Source organism: Corylus avellana, chromosome ca10 (genome assembly GCF_901000735.1).
Source record: "Corylus avellana chromosome ca10, CavTom2PMs-1.0".
NCBI lineage: Eukaryota > Viridiplantae > Streptophyta > Magnoliopsida > Fagales > Betulaceae > Corylus > Corylus avellana.
In genome coordinates, this window is record NC_081550.1 from 6262942 (window position 1) to 6280438 (window position 17497).

Here is a 17497-nt window from a genome sequence, read left to right on the forward strand (position 1 = left end):
AACCAGTAATAGAATTTTTGAAGCTATAAATTCAAGGCTTTAAAAGGTTATAAATTCCAGGACCCAGTAAAGGAAGATAAATAAGAAACAAAACAAAACTTAAAAATTCTACCAAAAAATTGGCAAACAAAAGCTTAAAAGAAATGGGTTTGTGTATGTGACTACCAGTCATTGCCTTCTCGATAAAACTCAGAGACCTTTCTTGCTGGAGCCATGGCTGAGCGGAAGGAGAGGCCTTCTCTCTCTCTCTCTCTCTACAAAGCCCAAGTCTTCATTTTTGGTTGGTGACCCAAAAATTATTCCTCTATTAAAAAAAGGAACAAAAGATGCCAACAAGGAACAGAGATGGAACCGAGTCCCACCGAGTCAACTGGGGCCGTGACGGCAACAGTGGGCCTTTACAGCTAGGAAGTGTCCGTGCCAATCAAAATAATAAACCAAACAACTCTTTTGGGATTTGTTTGTGCCACAGAAAAAGATTGCACAGATCACGACACCAAGCCGGCCCGGCAAAAGGTGCGTTTAACGTTGGTGGTGTAAAAAGCAGTGTGTTTTATGGATAACTAAGCAGAAGCCGGTAAGGGGCTCAGCTTTTCATTTTCAAACAAAAGTGGGTGTGGAAGAGGATTTTAATTTGGTGCAATACTTAAGGTGGTATTGTCCGAGTGTAGTAGATTCCTTTTTTTTTTTTCTTTTTTTTTTTTTGTGTGTGTAAAGTAAGTGACTTTTAAGTGTTTATTTGTAGGGGCAGCCGAATTACTATTTTTGAGTCATTCAAGCACTTCCAAATAATAGTTTGGGAAAATTTCATTGAAAACTCTTGAACTTTCACCCGATTTGATAAATTTTCTTAAACTTTAAAATCTCTTAATTTAGTCTCCTAAACTTTCAATTGCTCTCAATTTGGACCCCTCTGTCAGATTTTAAACGTTACATGACATTTATACCCCTGACTTTTGTATAAAATTTCAACTTTCAAAACATTTAAAAAAAAAAAAAAAAAAACAAAAATCAGGGATATTTTGGTCCTTTTTTGTATTTTTAACGGCTAAAATTGATGGATGGGTCAAAATTGAGAGCAATTGAAAATTTAGGGGACTAAATTAAGAGATTTTGAAATTTATGAGATATTTCAAAACGGGTGGATGTTCGGGAGTCTTCAGTAAAGTTTTTCCTAATAGTTATAAAGTGATACACCGTAACCATCTTTAAACTTATTGAAGGTGATAATAATCACTTCCGAATTGGCCATGAGGTTGTTGTACCACTTCTTCTGAAACCCCTCGAAGTGGCCACCTTAAAGGCTCTAGAGTGGTGCAACCCCTGACCACTACCCGACAAGTGCTAACCTTTTTTTAAAAAAAAAAAGAAAAAGAAAAAAGAAAAAAAAAGTAGGGTTACAAATTGGACAATTGGTTTGAAATGAACAGTCCAAATGAAATATATTTCGGGGTGCAATACCTAACTTAAAGGCTTAGGAGTGGTGCAACCCCCGACCGCTACTCGATAGACATGTGCTAATCACTTATTTTTTAAAATTTTGTAGCGCATTGGATGATTCATTTTAAATAAACGGTCCAAATAAAATATATTTTGTGGTGCAGTACCTAAAGTGTGTCACCGGATCTTGGTCCGTGAAGGACGGGGTTCAAGGAAAGCTTGTGCAAGGGCTGTGAGTTTTAGCCGGCCGAGGAATGATGGGTAATTATAAGGAACCAGCCGAGAAATGATGTTTGTCTCACGCTTTTTGTCAAACACCTTGGTGCAATCATGGTTTCAAACCGCGTGGGCAAAGGATTAAGTTAGACGACTACTAAAAGAAGAAATAAATGAAATAGATTTGGGACTTCATAATTGAACTTTTTATCTATGATATATTTTGGGAAAAGAGGTAAAAATTAATATTTTTAATAAATCACATGATTTTATATGTATTTTTAAAAATGAAAATTATGAGCATTTTAATACATGTCAATTTAAAAAAATTAAATCTAATTTTTTTTTTAAAAAAAAAAAAACTTTATTTATCGACTTTTGCACGAAATGCATAAGCTAGAAATAGAATAAAAAAAATTCTTTTTTTTTTTTTTGGCACCTATAAAAATATATATAGAATAAGGAAAATGATTAAGGCACAACTTAAACTCAACTCTGACCTAACTTTTTTCTTAAGTTTTTTTTTTTTAAAAAAAAAAAAAACTACTTATTGAGGAGAGCGAGAGAGCCTTAAACTAGAGAGAGATAGAAATTTGGTTTAGAAGTTAGGTTAAAGTTGGGCTTAAGTTATGTCTGTATCACACCTTATAGAATAAACAAATAACATGTATGTTTGTTAATGTGTTTTTTATTTTTGTTTGAAAAAATGTTCAAGTGTGACGTAAAGGTGAAATTATTTTTGTATTCTTATGAGTTTTTGTGTTTTTAGTTATTTGTTAATATTTTTGTTTGAGAAAAAAAAAAAAAACACAAAAAGCAAAACAAAAGGTGAAAAACATATCATCAATTTGGTAATGTTTTGAGAAGTGCTTTGGATTTTGGATTTTGAAAAGAGTTTTTTTTTTAAAAAAAAAAGGTAAAAATTGAGAATTGATTTGGTAGGGCCGACATTTGTAAAAGAAGCGTTGAATGTGGAGTCCACTAACAAAAAATCGTTTGGTAAAAGTTTGATAAGTGTTTCGAAAAATAAAAAATAGGGTAAAGTCTATTTTAACTCCTTCAAACTATCACTCTATTGATAATTTACCCTTTAAATTATCAATTGCGATAATTTACCCCCACAAACTACCAAAACAATGACAATGTACCCCCAATTTTTTTAAAATGACAAAATTACCCTTACTAAAATAAAAACAAAAATACTAAAATTTATTTATTTTTTTCAAATTTTAAAAGCAATTTTGTCTTATTGAAAATCTTATAGGGGTAATTTTGTCATTTTGCTAGCATTGGGGGGTACATTGTCATTGTTTTAGTAATTTGGGACATAAATTGTCATAATTGATAGTTTGAGGGGTAGATTGTCATTGTGGTGATAGTTTGAGGGGGTTAAGTGGACTTTAGCTTAAAAAATAAAATAGTGTTCTCTCAATATAAAAAATAAAGACTATTACAGTTTTCACTCCATAGGGTTATCAAAAATTAAAAACTATCAAGTGTTTTGGAAATTTCTGGAGGTAGTTACAGGGTTATCAAAAATTCATGGCAGCTGCCATAGGGTTGTTGGAGGTTCATGGTAATTATTTTCTTTTATAAATATTTTGTGTTTTATTTTTTTTATAAGTATTTTATGAAAAGTATTTTGTTTTTTGAAAGGAATTTTGTAATTTGCTTTGAAAGTGTGTTAAATCTTTTTAGTATTTGAGAAGACAAACCCAAACCAAAACTCTTAAGAACAGTTAAAAAATTAATTGAATAATTGATATTTAAGAAAAGTTTTAATTGTTTCAGAAGATAAATCCAGAACTTTTAACAAACTATTTTATCTTAAAAATTTAATGTGCATTTTAAATGTTTATAGACCCTTGGCACTATTTTAAATGCTGGTTTAGAGGAAATTTCTGTCGATAAAATATAAAATATAAAATATTTGATTAAGAAATAATAATGAAAATTCAAAGAATTTTATACAAATAAACCCCTCTAATAATTATTGTAATTAGTGATAATTATATCAGTATCAAACATCAGTAAGCATAAGTCATCAAAAGGTCATTAATCAGATCATAGAAAATAACCCGTATCAAGTAATGTGATAATTATTTTTGTTGTTAAATAAGCATCATACCTTAGTAAGATGAGATGAAAAGTCGTGTGTTTGTAATACGTAAATATTGAATAATAATAAAACCTTTATATAATACCATAAAAAAAATAAAAATAAAAATAAAAATAAATAAAAATAAAAAATTAGTGTTTTGAATTATAAAAGTGCTTATGGATGCTATGTTTCGCATTAATTCTTTACCAAGTGAGACAGAACTTTATGATAGTACTTTAGAATAATACCTCACATGTGACTAGCATTTTTTTTTTTTTTTTTTAAACCAATAGAAACAGTATTAGAACAACTTATAGTCTGTTTGGATGTGCGTTTGAGTGATCTAAAAGTGCGTTTAACACTCAAAAAGTCTGTTTGAATAAAAAAGTATACGTTTAGTAAAAAAAATTAAAAGCGTTTTTAATAGTCCAAAATGCCTAAAAATAGTTAAAACACACTTTTGACAAAAATTTCAAGCGATTTTTAACTTAAAAGCTTTATTTATCGAACATAATATCAAACATGTTATTAATAAGCATCACGTGATGCTGAAACACTACATAAATACTAAGTTAACACTTTTTAAACCCAAAATTCTCCCATCGATCTATTATTGGAAGGGTTGATTCCTATTCTTATGTAGCAAAGGATTGAGATTCACAGTTATTGTGAGAAAGCCTATGTAAAACTTAATTGTTCATGCAAGTAGTCAAGAAAGAAAATATAATACAGAAATAATAAAATAAACACAAAAAAATTACGTGGTTTAGTCTATGAGATACATCAAACCAAATATGACAATTCTTTATTCTAATAGCAATTGGGGGTTGGTATACGACTTTTTAAAACTTAAGGTTGAATGTTAATGCCACCAAAACATAAGAAAATAAGACAAAACCAAAAACATCCTCCATATATTGTCAAAAAGAGATCCCTTCATTTTATTTAATATATAATGTGAGTCTTTTTATAGTAGAGATAGTACAATAGAAAAGAATAGAATGCATATCTTTGGAAAAAAAATTAGTATAAAGAACAATATAAACACACTTAATTGCACTCACAAGCACACTTCATTGTTTATTTGGCTTTCATTGTAACAAATGAATACCCACGAAAGGCACAGCCACCTCACGTAAAAAAAGGTGCTATTTGAGTGAACTATACGCCATCACATCCAAACAAAATAAATTATTCAATGCATGCGATAGTCATTTGTGCCTTCTCCTAATGAATGGATTAGGATAATCATCATAAAGCGTAAATTGAAACGCTTGAAAAATGTTATTAATTAAAATAGTGGCACATCAGTACGTTACAATTAAGATTTGAATATATTTTCAGTAGGTTCTTGTTATTTATGTTGTAAAAAAAAAAAGCTTTAAGCAAAAAATTGTATTTTAGTTTTATAAAGAATAAACGTTTTTGTAAATGTAAAGAACAAGCTTTTTGGGAGAAAAAATGCTAACCGTTAAAAATGTGGCATTTTATCTAGATAGTTAGAAAGATTTTTTTCTCCCAAAAACGTATTCTTCACTTTTATAAAGACGTTTATTTTTTAGAAAACTAAAGTAAAGGTTTTTGTTCAAAGCTTTTTTTACAAAATAGATAGCTAGAATCTGTTGAAAATATATTCAATTATTAATTGTAACGTACTAATGTGCCACTTTTTTAATTAGTAGCATTTACCAAGCGTTCTAATGTAAAAAAAAAAAAAAAAACTTAAATTTCGTAATTTGAGAATTTAGATATTGTGATCATATCAAGTGTAAAGTTGGGCCCATAAAACATTAAACGCATGCCATTATTGGTTTTCCCTTTAAGTTTATCATTGTCATTGTACACACAGCCCCTCAAAATGACTGGCATTAATTGCATGTGAAGGCTTCTTTTTTCTTTTCATAATGAGCAATAGGGCAAATTTCAAGCCATTGTGCATAACAACTTTTTGAGTATCATTGCTTTAAAGTTATAATTGACTCCCATTTCAACCAGGGGTGGGGGGCCTAGGGAGCAAGAAGGAGATTTGGTCCTAGTTCTCCCTAAAACAGCCTATACCTTTGGAAGTCCATTTTAGCCATCCATATTTATCTTTGTACGTGGACATGTATCCACATCATAATTTGATAAATGCTTTTCAAAATTTGGGAAAGGAATTATACATTGGATGCGAAAGTTAGTCCTAAGGTTACTATTACGACCTTAGTATTCCACATGAGTTAAATCTAATCTTGATCATATATATATAAGCTTTTGGGCACCATTCCATTGCAAGTTGGTTTTCAAGGGTGAGTTGTACCAAATGTTTATATCATTTGGTATCAAAGCTAGCCACCACATTGAGTATGAGATCAGACGCAATTCGTTGAGTATGGGATTGAATGAGTTGCAACTTTGTGGTCGAGTCATGGAAGAGGCAACCTATATGCCGGATTAAAATGTCTTAATACTATGTATATGCATAGTATTAAGTCATTAAATACTGATAGATAAGTGGAGCCGCCAAAAGAGAAACGGCTACTATCGAGTCAGTGTCGATAGAGTTGGCCGCCGTGGATGTTGATTGTGGAGTGTGATGGTATATTACTATGCTAGTATCCCACATGGGTTAAGTCTACCAAATGTTTATATCAATTACTCATTAGGTTGGTAAAAATGGATGGGCAAATGAAAACCATTCAAAGAGGGTGGATTTTTCTTAACTCTCTTGATCGATCGGTCGGGTATATTCAATATCAAACATTGTTAGATTTTGGGTGTTGAGTGTCAATAAACTTGGCATACTAGACCTGACTGATTATAATATATAGATACATATAGTCTTTCATAGTCCTAATTGTCGCTTGGACTACCTCTGCTTCTCTCTATCAGAGATCAATCTCTTCCACCCTTTATCGTCTACACACCTCTTAGACTTTTAATCTCTCTATCTATTGCTATCTCAACCTAAAAATGTTGTAACACTAATCGAAGTTGTCGATAGACAAGAACGGTGTTGGCGATTCTCAGGGAATCAAGGTCTCAATCTCTCCCCTTCTCACGGCCAAGTATGGTTTTTTTTTTTTTCAACAATGTTATTCATGCATGTGTAGTTGTGGTTTTCTTCAATCTTGATGACTCGATCGGCTTATTTGATTTGGGTTCGATTTGCTTCAATTGATTCTTGCAACCAGATTTGATCTGTTGCTCTCACAATTAGGTAACTCAAAGAGTCGGGTTTTTTTTTTTTTTTGGGTCGATAAACTAACTTTCTACCAACCAGAGAGGGGTTGGTTCAATGCAATAACTGAACCCCTTAGCCGATCAATCACTTACCAAAACCGACTACCAATGTTTGTCGATAAGGGCTGAATTCCAATCTCGAGTGGATCAATGCTCAACCCTAGTTAGTCCAACAAGCAATTACGTAAATTTGATAATATTCTGATCAAACTAATTGTAATTAGCTTGATACATTATTTGGCAACGAAATTTGAAAGAAGATACACATCAAGATTAATCCTAGAAGTTTTATTTACAGAGTCAAACTACTTGAAATATATTATAGCCTCACTCTTTTTGTTAAACTATAACATACATTTGAGAAAATAACAAGTAAATTGATCAATTCTAGGGCATAGGCAAAACATGGAACAATGGAACTTTAATTGAGATTTTTCTTTTCTTTTCTTTTCTTTTTGGACTACAAAAAGGCAAACAAATTAATCTTTTAACGACAATTGTCAGAAAGGACTGTCTGTGGTTGGTTGGTTTCAACATTTCCAAAAGCAGTCAACGTCTTTGAAAGGTCCACCATATACGACATATCCCAATTGGGGGAATTTGCATATGAAAATTTAGCATATTGTTTTGTCTATTTCATGCGACATAGACAACCTCGCTCTTATCTAAACAAGCCATGCAATTGTCTTTTTTTTTTTAAAAAAAAAAAAGAATTTATGAGGCCTGAAGCAATTGGTTCCCAGGCAAATGCCTTTGTTCTCCATCTAGCACAGGGAAATTTATCTCGGTACAAATTGTTTTTTTTTTTTTTAAATGCATTTTCTATCTAATTTATTTTTAAGATCATATAATTTTCACTTGTATTTTTAATAGAATAAATAGGGCATGTGATATTTGTCCTTAAAGTGAGTGTTTCTCATATGTATTTTAATAGAATAATATATGTGTTTTAAGAACATACGAGAATTTGATAAACTAAAGTTAAAAAAGAAAAAAAAAAAAAATTCAAACTTCATCCATTTTTCCCTAGGTTCCCAATTTTTTTCACTGGTTATGACATTTTGTTGACAGAGTGTGTTTGATATTACGATTTTTCAAATAAAAATTTAATTTTAAATCAAATTACAGAAAATATATGAGAATATCTTTTTATTAAAAAAAAAAAAAGAAGACAAAAGTGTAAAAAAAATTGTCATTTTCAAATCACTGGCAATAAGTACACTTTATAAAAATACACGATTTTAAAAGTTAAACTATAATTTTCAAAGTTAATCTGCCATTTTATCATACGTTAATGCATTTTTAAAAATCACATATTTTGAAATCATAAGTATTAAAATGGCAAACCCAAAGAATCTCGCTAAGAAATGTATGGTTCTTGGTGCTCAAAATATTGGCCATATCTTGGATAAGCTGACGAGATCAAAATCTTGTGGATATACGAGATATTTCCAGTTAGTTTTTTGTGTTAACAATAATTAATTATTTCTTGTTATATAGGCTGATATATTTAATTTTTATTTGGTCCTCAGGTTTTTCTGTTTTTTCTTCTTTCTCCAATATTGAGTTCTTGTAGCTGTTGACTCTTGAGTTCATTGCAGATAACATTTAGTTTTTATTATTTTAGTATTTTACCAATATATTGTGATACTTAAAACATGGGAATGTTGTTGTTAGGGGTTTTTTTCATATTCTTTTTACGTCTTTCTAGTTTTAAGGAAGAATTGTCGCAATTAATAGAGAGAATTTTTAATAAATAATTCTAATTAATTTTTTGTTTGCACGTGTGAGTTTTATAAAAGTATTTTATTATTATAATTTTTTATCTAAATTAATTCAAATAAAAAATTACCGAAAATCTGGATACGTAGGAGACACTGAGACAGCATTCAAAGCCGAAATAGTAAGTCACAGAAAGACCATGACCCAGTCAGCGGACCCATGTCTGTACTTTTTGAAAATCCTGCCTTTTTAGGGTGGGAAGTCAAAGGGCAGGTTAAGCTATAGTCATCAATTAAAGCAATTTTTAAACATGCCACTTAAAAAAAGGCACCTTTAATACATGAATGGGTTATTTTCTTAATAAAATAGTTTTTTTTTTTTTTTTTCTTCTTATTTTGGTGACAATACATATGCTTTTCATTCTAATTGAATCAAAATTACAAAAATGTATACATTAAAAAAAGAAAAAACTCATTACTTTTTTAAATAATAATAAAAAAAAAAAAACTAAAATTGGATGCACTATGTGAGTTTTTTGTTTTATTTTATTTGGGTTTGAAAAAAAAAAATCTTGTTAGAGAAACCGCTAATCTAAGCCTTAGTGTCGACCAAACAAATGAATTGATATTCTATAAGAATAACTATATCATTTTATGGGCTATTTTACCTACCAAACGTATCCTAAAAGAAATAAGGAAATATATTCTTTATCAATATTTCAACCATGAGTCCGTGACATGTCAATTATAATACATAAGTTTTTCAATGGCCATGATATATCATTGGACTAACATATGCACAAGAGCTTCCAATTAAATCAAATTTAATATTTGCTCTAAAATCTTAAGCGTAAACAAGCGCTCGTGGCCTAATGGATAAGGCGCCTGACTTCTAATCAGGCGATTGTGGGTTCGAGTCCCACCGGGCGTGCTTTTTAGATTTTTTAAGCTTTTTGGGGGTCTCTTTTTCCCACATCAAAAGCAATTCTACAAACCGGCCCAACTTCATTTGGATATTCAAACTGGATTTAAGCACAAGTTTTTTCTTCTTTTTCTTTTTGTTCCCCTAATTAGTCGAGCTCATTCATATGCATAATAATGTATTCAAACTTAGGATTGTTAGACATCCAATTAACTTGAGCTCGATTCAAATTCAAACCAAATCAAGTCAAATATTTAATAATTAAACTTGACTCAATAAGAGTAGTTGAAATATTCGAACTCGGCATGAGTTAGACTTGAACTTACTTGTACATGTTCAAACTCAAGCTTGTTAAACATTCAATTAGCTTGAGCTTTGTTGATGCAGAAAATCAACAATGACCACCCACGCCTAATTTTCGATTCGGGGTCTTTGCAAGACAATAAAACGTTAGAGTGGTGCGCCACAAATAGAAAAGGGGGCAGCAACACCACCTCTAATGCTTAAGTCAATAAAATATAGAGGTAAAAATTAGAGAATGAGAGCTTTCTACTAACCTTATATAGACTAAATACCATTTATGCTGTGTGTTTTCACAAGGCAATTGTCATGAATTTTGCCATCTTTAAATGAGTTGTTTTTTCATAATTTCTATTATATGTTGCTTTCTATAGTGTATCGTTACTTGATAATGAAATTTTCATTATATGTTACTTTTCATATAGGATCCTTATGACCGTGTGCTTTAAGTAAGTTGTATTTGGGCCGGTTGTCCACGGGGCCAGTGAGAGCGTGGGCTTCAATTTCAGTAGTCCCCCATTCTCTTAAGAATTAAGTAGTACGCTTCCCTTCCAAACTTGATTTGCTTTATTAGCCAAATTTAATCTCAAGCTCAAAACTATTGTGGAGTTTTCTTTATCTGAAAACACAAAATTACTTTGAAGTCAATGGAACAACTTGCGAAAAAATTTTCAAGGACCAAACCATGGTTGCTTCCACTTGTTGCTTCTTCGACCCTTGACACCTTAATATCAAGGACACCCTCCCTTCCCTCTTCCCTGCTGATGCTACAAGCCTACCACCACATCGGCAATCGTTCAATTTCTAGAAATGGCAGGTATCCATTTAAATGAACATAAAATGTTTCTACCAATTTACCATAAAATGCTCCTATCGCTTTCTTCACCAACAAAGCGATAGGAGCACTTTCCTTCCACCAATCAAAAATCAAGGATGTTTATTCCACTTGATAGTGGAAAAGACCCCCCTTCTTCTGTTTGTTTCTTCTTGTTCGTCTAAAAAAAAAAAAAAAAATCAAGGATGTCTATAAGCTATTGTTTTAGAATTGGACATGATTTTGGTAATCAATTTTTGTAATAAAGAAACCTGTTCTATGGCTTACCAATCATTGACCCAAAGCTTTCCAAACCTGATATTAACTAATATGTGAGTAGTTAGTCAATGTGATTGCCACACACGACTAGCCATCCAAACGACATAGTCCAAAAAAAAAATCCAAATATCTCATGACTACAAATTTGCAACCTCCTTTTTAATAAATGTCGTTGCCATCAGTTCATGTTATGAAGTTCCAAATTGAACTCAAATCTTAGGCACATAGGCGAACAAAGTGCTTCCACAAGTAAATTGGACTTCAATTTCTTCATTGACGCAACTACAATTTTTCTTCAACACACTAAGCACGCTAATTGTGTAGAACCCAAAGGCATATATAAAAGAAGTGATTGCATTAAATTAATAAATAATAATTTAAAAGAAGATGGGGTCAAACAAAATAATACAACATACACCACCCGGGTAATAAAATAGTGGAATGACAAGCATACCCCCTAGAGAAAGTGAAAACAGGTGGCTTTTCCTTGTATAATGGCCCCCCCAAGATGCCGTAGCCATTCTTTACTGACACTTGCAGCAATGATATGAAAAGAGTTCCGTCACAGAATCAAAGGTTTTCTCCAGAGATATCCATCCAACACACATTCCTGAGCTACTTCAGCTATATTTGACTACCGACACCGGAAAGACAGACAAAAAAAAAAAAAAATGTAGCGTATATGCGAATCAACCATTTAACATATATTATACGGCTTCTTCAGAAAGAATTGCTAAACAGCAGCAACCTAAGCAAGAATCCACCTCTTTCTTAAGTGCCACGAAACACCGCTTTGGCTTTTAGTTGGCAGCTGGCTTTGCAATGGCCTGCTTAACAGCCTCAGCGTATGTCCTATGTTGATAGGTCAGTGTTGATTCAAGCAAGTCCCAAAGCGAAGTCTTGGGGTCCCAACCTGATATTCATAATCCATTAACTTCACTCACAATACTCCTAAATCTAAAGGCTTTTAGAAAATAATAATAATAATAAAATAGAAGATTATATATTATAAAAAGGAGATAAGAATCAATACCAAGCTGCTTGTTGATGATGGTCATGTCTGGAATTCTCTTATCACTATCATCGTATCCCACACCGTAAAATTCTTTGGAGCTCACATCAACAGTAGGTACTTCCAGAGGAGGTTCCCCACTTACCTTCGAATAAACCTGCACAGTGCAAGAACATTAATTCTCATATCCTAAGAAATGCAATAAAAGCAATACACCGAACACAACCCTTCACCTCGGTCATCATTTCACCAAGCTGCCTGACTGTAACTTCATTGTTTGGGTTGCCCACATTGAAAATGTGACCGTTGGCTCTGGCCGGATTTTCCTGAAAGATGAAGGATTACATGACTCAGCCATGTCTTCTGTATGCCAAACATGAATTTAAATGAAAGGGAGTATATCGGAACTCACAATCATCAACATAACAGCTTCAATTGCATCCTTTATATAAACAAAAGTCCTCTGGGATTCCCCACCATCCACAAGCTTGAGTGGCTCACGACGCAGGAGATTCTGTAACACAAAGAAGAAAGGACATGATTACAACAAAAATACAAAACAAATGAGAAAAAAATCTAGAATGTCGACATTCACTAAAGGTATAACAAAAACTCATCATACGTTACTAAAGCATGCGAGAACCCTTGGAACACCCTCAGATGGTCCATCAATGCCGGGTATGAAATCCATTCTGGGTCCAATCCAGTTAAAGGGCCTCACAATTGTGAACTCGAGACCATTCTCTGCTCCCTCAGCTGTAATTAATAAGACAAGAAATCAGAATATACATTACAAGTACCAATCAAAAGCAGCCAGGCCAATGGAAAAGATAGCTAACCATAAATCAGCCTCTCAATCAATTGCTTTGCACATGCATAGGACCATCTCTGTTTCTCAATAGAACCAAAAATGCATGGGGAGGTATCTTCTTTAAGAACATAATATGCAGGATCCTACAACAGATAGCACATACAATGACTCAGCTCAATGCAAGCAAGGTAAATGCAAAACAAGATTCAGTTAAAGCAATTCAGTATATTCTCATTAATCTGATAGCTGCAGATACTTGTTCTTTTTGGTGAAGGGAACTCTTTGTTCAAAACAAGTGAAGTATTTAAACTATGAATCTCACCCAACTAAAAATGCCAGGGTACCCATCAAGCAACATTGTTCGAAGAAAGTTATTAATCTCCCATAAGAAAATCAGCATGGCTCGATATGTAGAGCAAATGGTTTAGTCGTAATAAATTCCCAAAATAAAGAAAATACCAACCAACCTCATTTAAACACACACACACACACACACACACACAAATACCAGCACAATACTGAACATTTAGTTTGCTTTATAAAGCAAAGAAATAAAGAATGCCGTTTATTCATATGTTCAGTAGTCTACACTGAAAAACAACAAGACACAACAAAAGCTACACCTGAAAATTGAATCATGATAAAAAATTTACATTAAACTGAACAAATCCATTGACTGAAGAAATTAACTACCCCATTATGTGTTCATGTTACTTCTTTCAAATGTCAAGTTACCATTGTTTTTTCAGTCATCCAACATTAATTCAGTTCCACCATCTTGGCACACTTCTCAAATTCTCTCAATTTTTTTTTTCACCAAGTAAATTCTCTCACATCATCCAAACACCCAATACTAGAAACAGACAAAAATACCAAGACTTTCTTATATTTATCTAAACCCACCGTGAAGTTCTTGAAGACTAAAGAATTCTCAAAAATATATGCATATATGTCGTAGCATTTACCAAAATGCATAACAGTTAGATGTAAACCATAGAGAAAATTTACCTTAAATTCTCTCAAGAAAGAAGCATTTCCCCAATTAAACACCAACACTCAGATATTGCAAACAGAACCCTATAGGATCCTGAGGGCCAGCAGTTAGGACGTGACCACATAGAAAAAGCCACCCACACAAACGTGGGAATTCACAATACTTCTCAAGCAGACAGTACCTCAATACTCCAACTTTAAGCATGCTCACTAAGCAGAATGCTAGAATCCAGTTTGCTATATGTGACAACTAAAATATCCAACAACCATATAGGGTTAAAGAGTCCAAATTGCAGATGGCACACGATCCAACAACCAACTGCAATAAACACAAGCATAACTCATCTCAATATCCTACCTTTTACTTTTTTGGACCTACTACGTTGCCATTGGCAAGGCTCACATCGATGAAACCAAAAACACTTCCGCAAAACTCCATACAAACAACACATGAGATGCGGCTTGCTAGGACAAGGAGGGATAACTCAATCTCCGGACAAGAAAAAGCCTTCAGATTCGTCAACTAAAGAAGATGCCTAGCAAAAGAGATCTCTTGAAAATCTATGGTTTCTGTACAAATTGCATTTCTCGTTGTCTCATACAAATCATTCTTCTGTACAAATTGCAAGCCTCAAGGATCAAACCTCTTTGCAGTCATATGCTGCCAGTCTAATTGTTAGTATTAATCAATGTTGTTCGCAATGTTATTGATGGTCGGTTCAAAACACAGATCTTTTCAAACCTTGATGCATATTTGGAGTGAATACATCCAAATAGTGAATCTATACACGGATTAACATTATACAAGAACGCTGAACGACAATCTATCTGAATTATGCAAACGACAAATTTATCACACAAATATGAACAAGAAAATCACAGATCTGAGTTATATCAAAGAAATTCCAACAAATAATTAAAACCTCAGAGCAATTTGAAAGAAGTATGAAAAGGAAAGAAAGAAAGCGAAGGGTTACCTGACGAAGAGGGCTGTCCTTGGGAAGAAAGCTCCCAATCGTTTTCCCATACACCTCGCAAGTAGAGAAGTGAATGAGACGCTTGCTATTCTCGGAGCAGTACTTAACCTAATCAAATCACACACATCGCCTTCAATCAAATAACCACCAAATCTTTCGGAAAGGGAATACAGTTCCAATGACTAATCAATTCCAAAAACAACAAAGAACCGCGCCGAGATCGCGCGAGTTCCTAAGCCCCAATCAATGCGTACCACGGGGAGCGCGTCGATGAAATTGCTATAAATCGTGTCGAGCGGGCGCGTGTTGTAGTCCGCCGGAGTACAAATCGCTGCCAGATTTATCGTCTACAAAAATGCAAGCAACAACAATTTTAAGTTAAAACGAAAGAAATGGAAAGAAAAATCGTAGAGAAGCAAGAGAAAGAGAAAGATACCAGATCCGCCATCTTGATCAGGCCTTCGAGTCGGGAATCTTGCTTAATGTTGAGGCGGTGGAACTGGATGCGATCGGACCAGGGGTGCGAGCCCGCGGGCTCTAGGAGGTGTTTGATCTTGTCGTTGTATACGTCCAAGGCCAACACCTTGTGCGGCGTCTCCGCCATCAGCTTCTCGCACAGGTGCGACCCTATGAACCCCCCGGCCCCGATCATGCATATCGTCATCGCCTTTATCGGCTTCCCGTCCAGATCTACCCTCGCCGCCGCCATTCCTCTCTCTCTCTCTCTCTCTCTAACCTTTCGCTTTTTCCTCTCTGGGTGTGTCGGTGGTGAAGCCTAACGTGCGCCGGAGGTGAAATGCAGGGGCGTGAAATTTTGTGTTGGGAGGGAATGTGTGGAGGTGCAGGGTGTGTAAGAAATGATTTAAAGGAGAGGAGGACGAAAAGCGAGGGAGGAGATGTTTCGGCCCTCCAGCGCCCCTTCTATTAATACTATACTCGCGCGTGGATTAATTTTTTATACTCGCTCGCTTCTTTGGCCACGTGTCAAGTGTGAATCACATATTTGCATGAGTGAGAGAGATTGAGTAGGGCTACTGTACTCCTTATTTTACTACTGTGTCCCTTCTATAATTAATTATTATTAAATTTTGATATAATATAATTTTAAAAATTACCATTAATTTTACAATTAATTATTATTAAATTTTGATATAACATAATTTTAAAAATTACCTATTTTTTAAGAAAATAAGAGTAAATTACTATAAAGAGGTCAGATCTGGGGGACTTTGATAGCGTACATCTCGTTTCACAAAGGCTATCTAGTTTGCTTATCATTACTCGTACATTTACCAGAATAAATCATGATCCATATTTAATTTTGACTTTGTCTGCTGATTATGTGTCACGTTTGACTACAGTTAATAGATAATTTACGCTTTTTAAAAGTATTCAATCATAGGTTACAATGTTCTAAAAATGGTAGGGTTGAGCTGTTAACCCTTTTATATTGTGAGTACCATGTGATGACACCTAGAAATGAGACAATTAAGGAAAGAGTTTTCTTTCCGATTGAGTTTAAATAACTTACTCTAATTCATACTATAACAATGACGTGTCCCTTAAACTTATGTAAAGCATTTTTTTTTTTTTAATAATACGAACAAAGTTAAAATAAAATTTATTAAAAACTTATGTGCGTCTCAATTCTCACATGCTATTAACAAAATGAACACATGTCCTTTTTGCAGTCTAAGTTAGAAGAAAACTTTGTTAGACAACTAACTTTCACAAGATCTTCAAAGCTTTGTAGATAACTATAAGAACATTATTAACAGCCTCACTCAATTTTACTCATCAAAATAATCAAACGTACACTTGTATATATTTAAATTACTCATTTTCTTTCTTTTTAGCATCAGCAACAACCAGTTACAACTTCACTATTTTAATAGGGAAATGCTAGGTGCTCTCATAGTGTTCTCCTAATGTCATTTTAATTTTAGGTGGAAATTAAATTTTTTTTTTTAAAAAAATTAAAGTGGCCCCCACCACCGGATTATTTTCTCAACCGGTTCTCAATAAACCGATTTAAATTTTTTCCAAAATATACCCGTGCCTCTTTAATTTTAGGTTAAATTTATTATTTTTTTTTTCCAAAATAATCACCGCCACTCTTTCTCTCTTTCTCTCTTTCCCTCTCACGGTCTCCGCCACTCTCTCTCTCTCTCTCTCTCTCTCCGGAACGGAAAAATCTTGTTGTCGTCACTGTCAAGACTTTATTGATTGCCGAAATTTTATTGACAAGGCAAAAGAGCTTCGACTTGGCAAAGGAGGCGCTCAAGCATTTAGTGATTATTTCAAAGCAACACTGCGAGATACAACAGTGACAACAAACTAGACCTTTTAGGAGTTTTCTTGGTTCTTTCCACTTTGCTTCTCACATCACATGATGGGGGCAGTCGTCAACCAAATATGTATTTGAATATTTGATGATAAATTGAGGCTAACTGCAGGGCGGCAGGAGTAGAAATAAATGGTGTGATGCAAATGTATGTTATTTGCAACATGTTTGTATGTACGTAGGTAGCGCTAGTAATTTTGACACAACCCTACAATCTAATACGAACACGACATTAAATTATTGGGTTTGGGTCGTAAACGAGTCAACTTGTTTACGACCCGTTTATTTTGCTCTTAAGACTGGTAATTTTTACACGACCCGACAACCTGATACGAACATGACATT

At 33.5% G+C, this 17497-nt stretch overlaps 1 protein-coding gene and 1 non-coding gene across 2 annotated transcripts; one reads left to right on the plus strand and one right to left on the minus strand.

The window, feature by feature from the left end:
• The first annotated feature begins 9558 nt into the window (after positions 1 to 9558).
• TRNAR-UCU (transfer RNA arginine (anticodon UCU)) lies at positions 9559 to 9631 on the plus strand. The gene has a single exon. It is a non-coding gene; the product is annotated as a tRNA-Arg (tRNA).
• A 1720-nt stretch (positions 9632 to 11351) lies between these two features.
• Positions 11352 to 15702, minus strand: LOC132163654 (UDP-D-apiose/UDP-D-xylose synthase 2). The gene is made up of 9 exons (XM_059574022.1): positions 15245 to 15702; positions 15063 to 15155; positions 14809 to 14916; positions 12867 to 12981; positions 12650 to 12783; positions 12440 to 12541; positions 12261 to 12353; positions 12049 to 12184; positions 11352 to 11928 (listed from the first exon to the last, which is right to left on the minus strand). Exons 1-9 carry the CDS (start codon positions 15515 to 15517, stop codon positions 11816 to 11818), a joined length of 1167 nt encoding a protein of 388 aa, XP_059430005.1. The 5' UTR covers positions 15518 to 15702; the 3' UTR covers positions 11352 to 11815.
• Positions 15703 to 17497: the final 1795 nt, after the last annotated feature.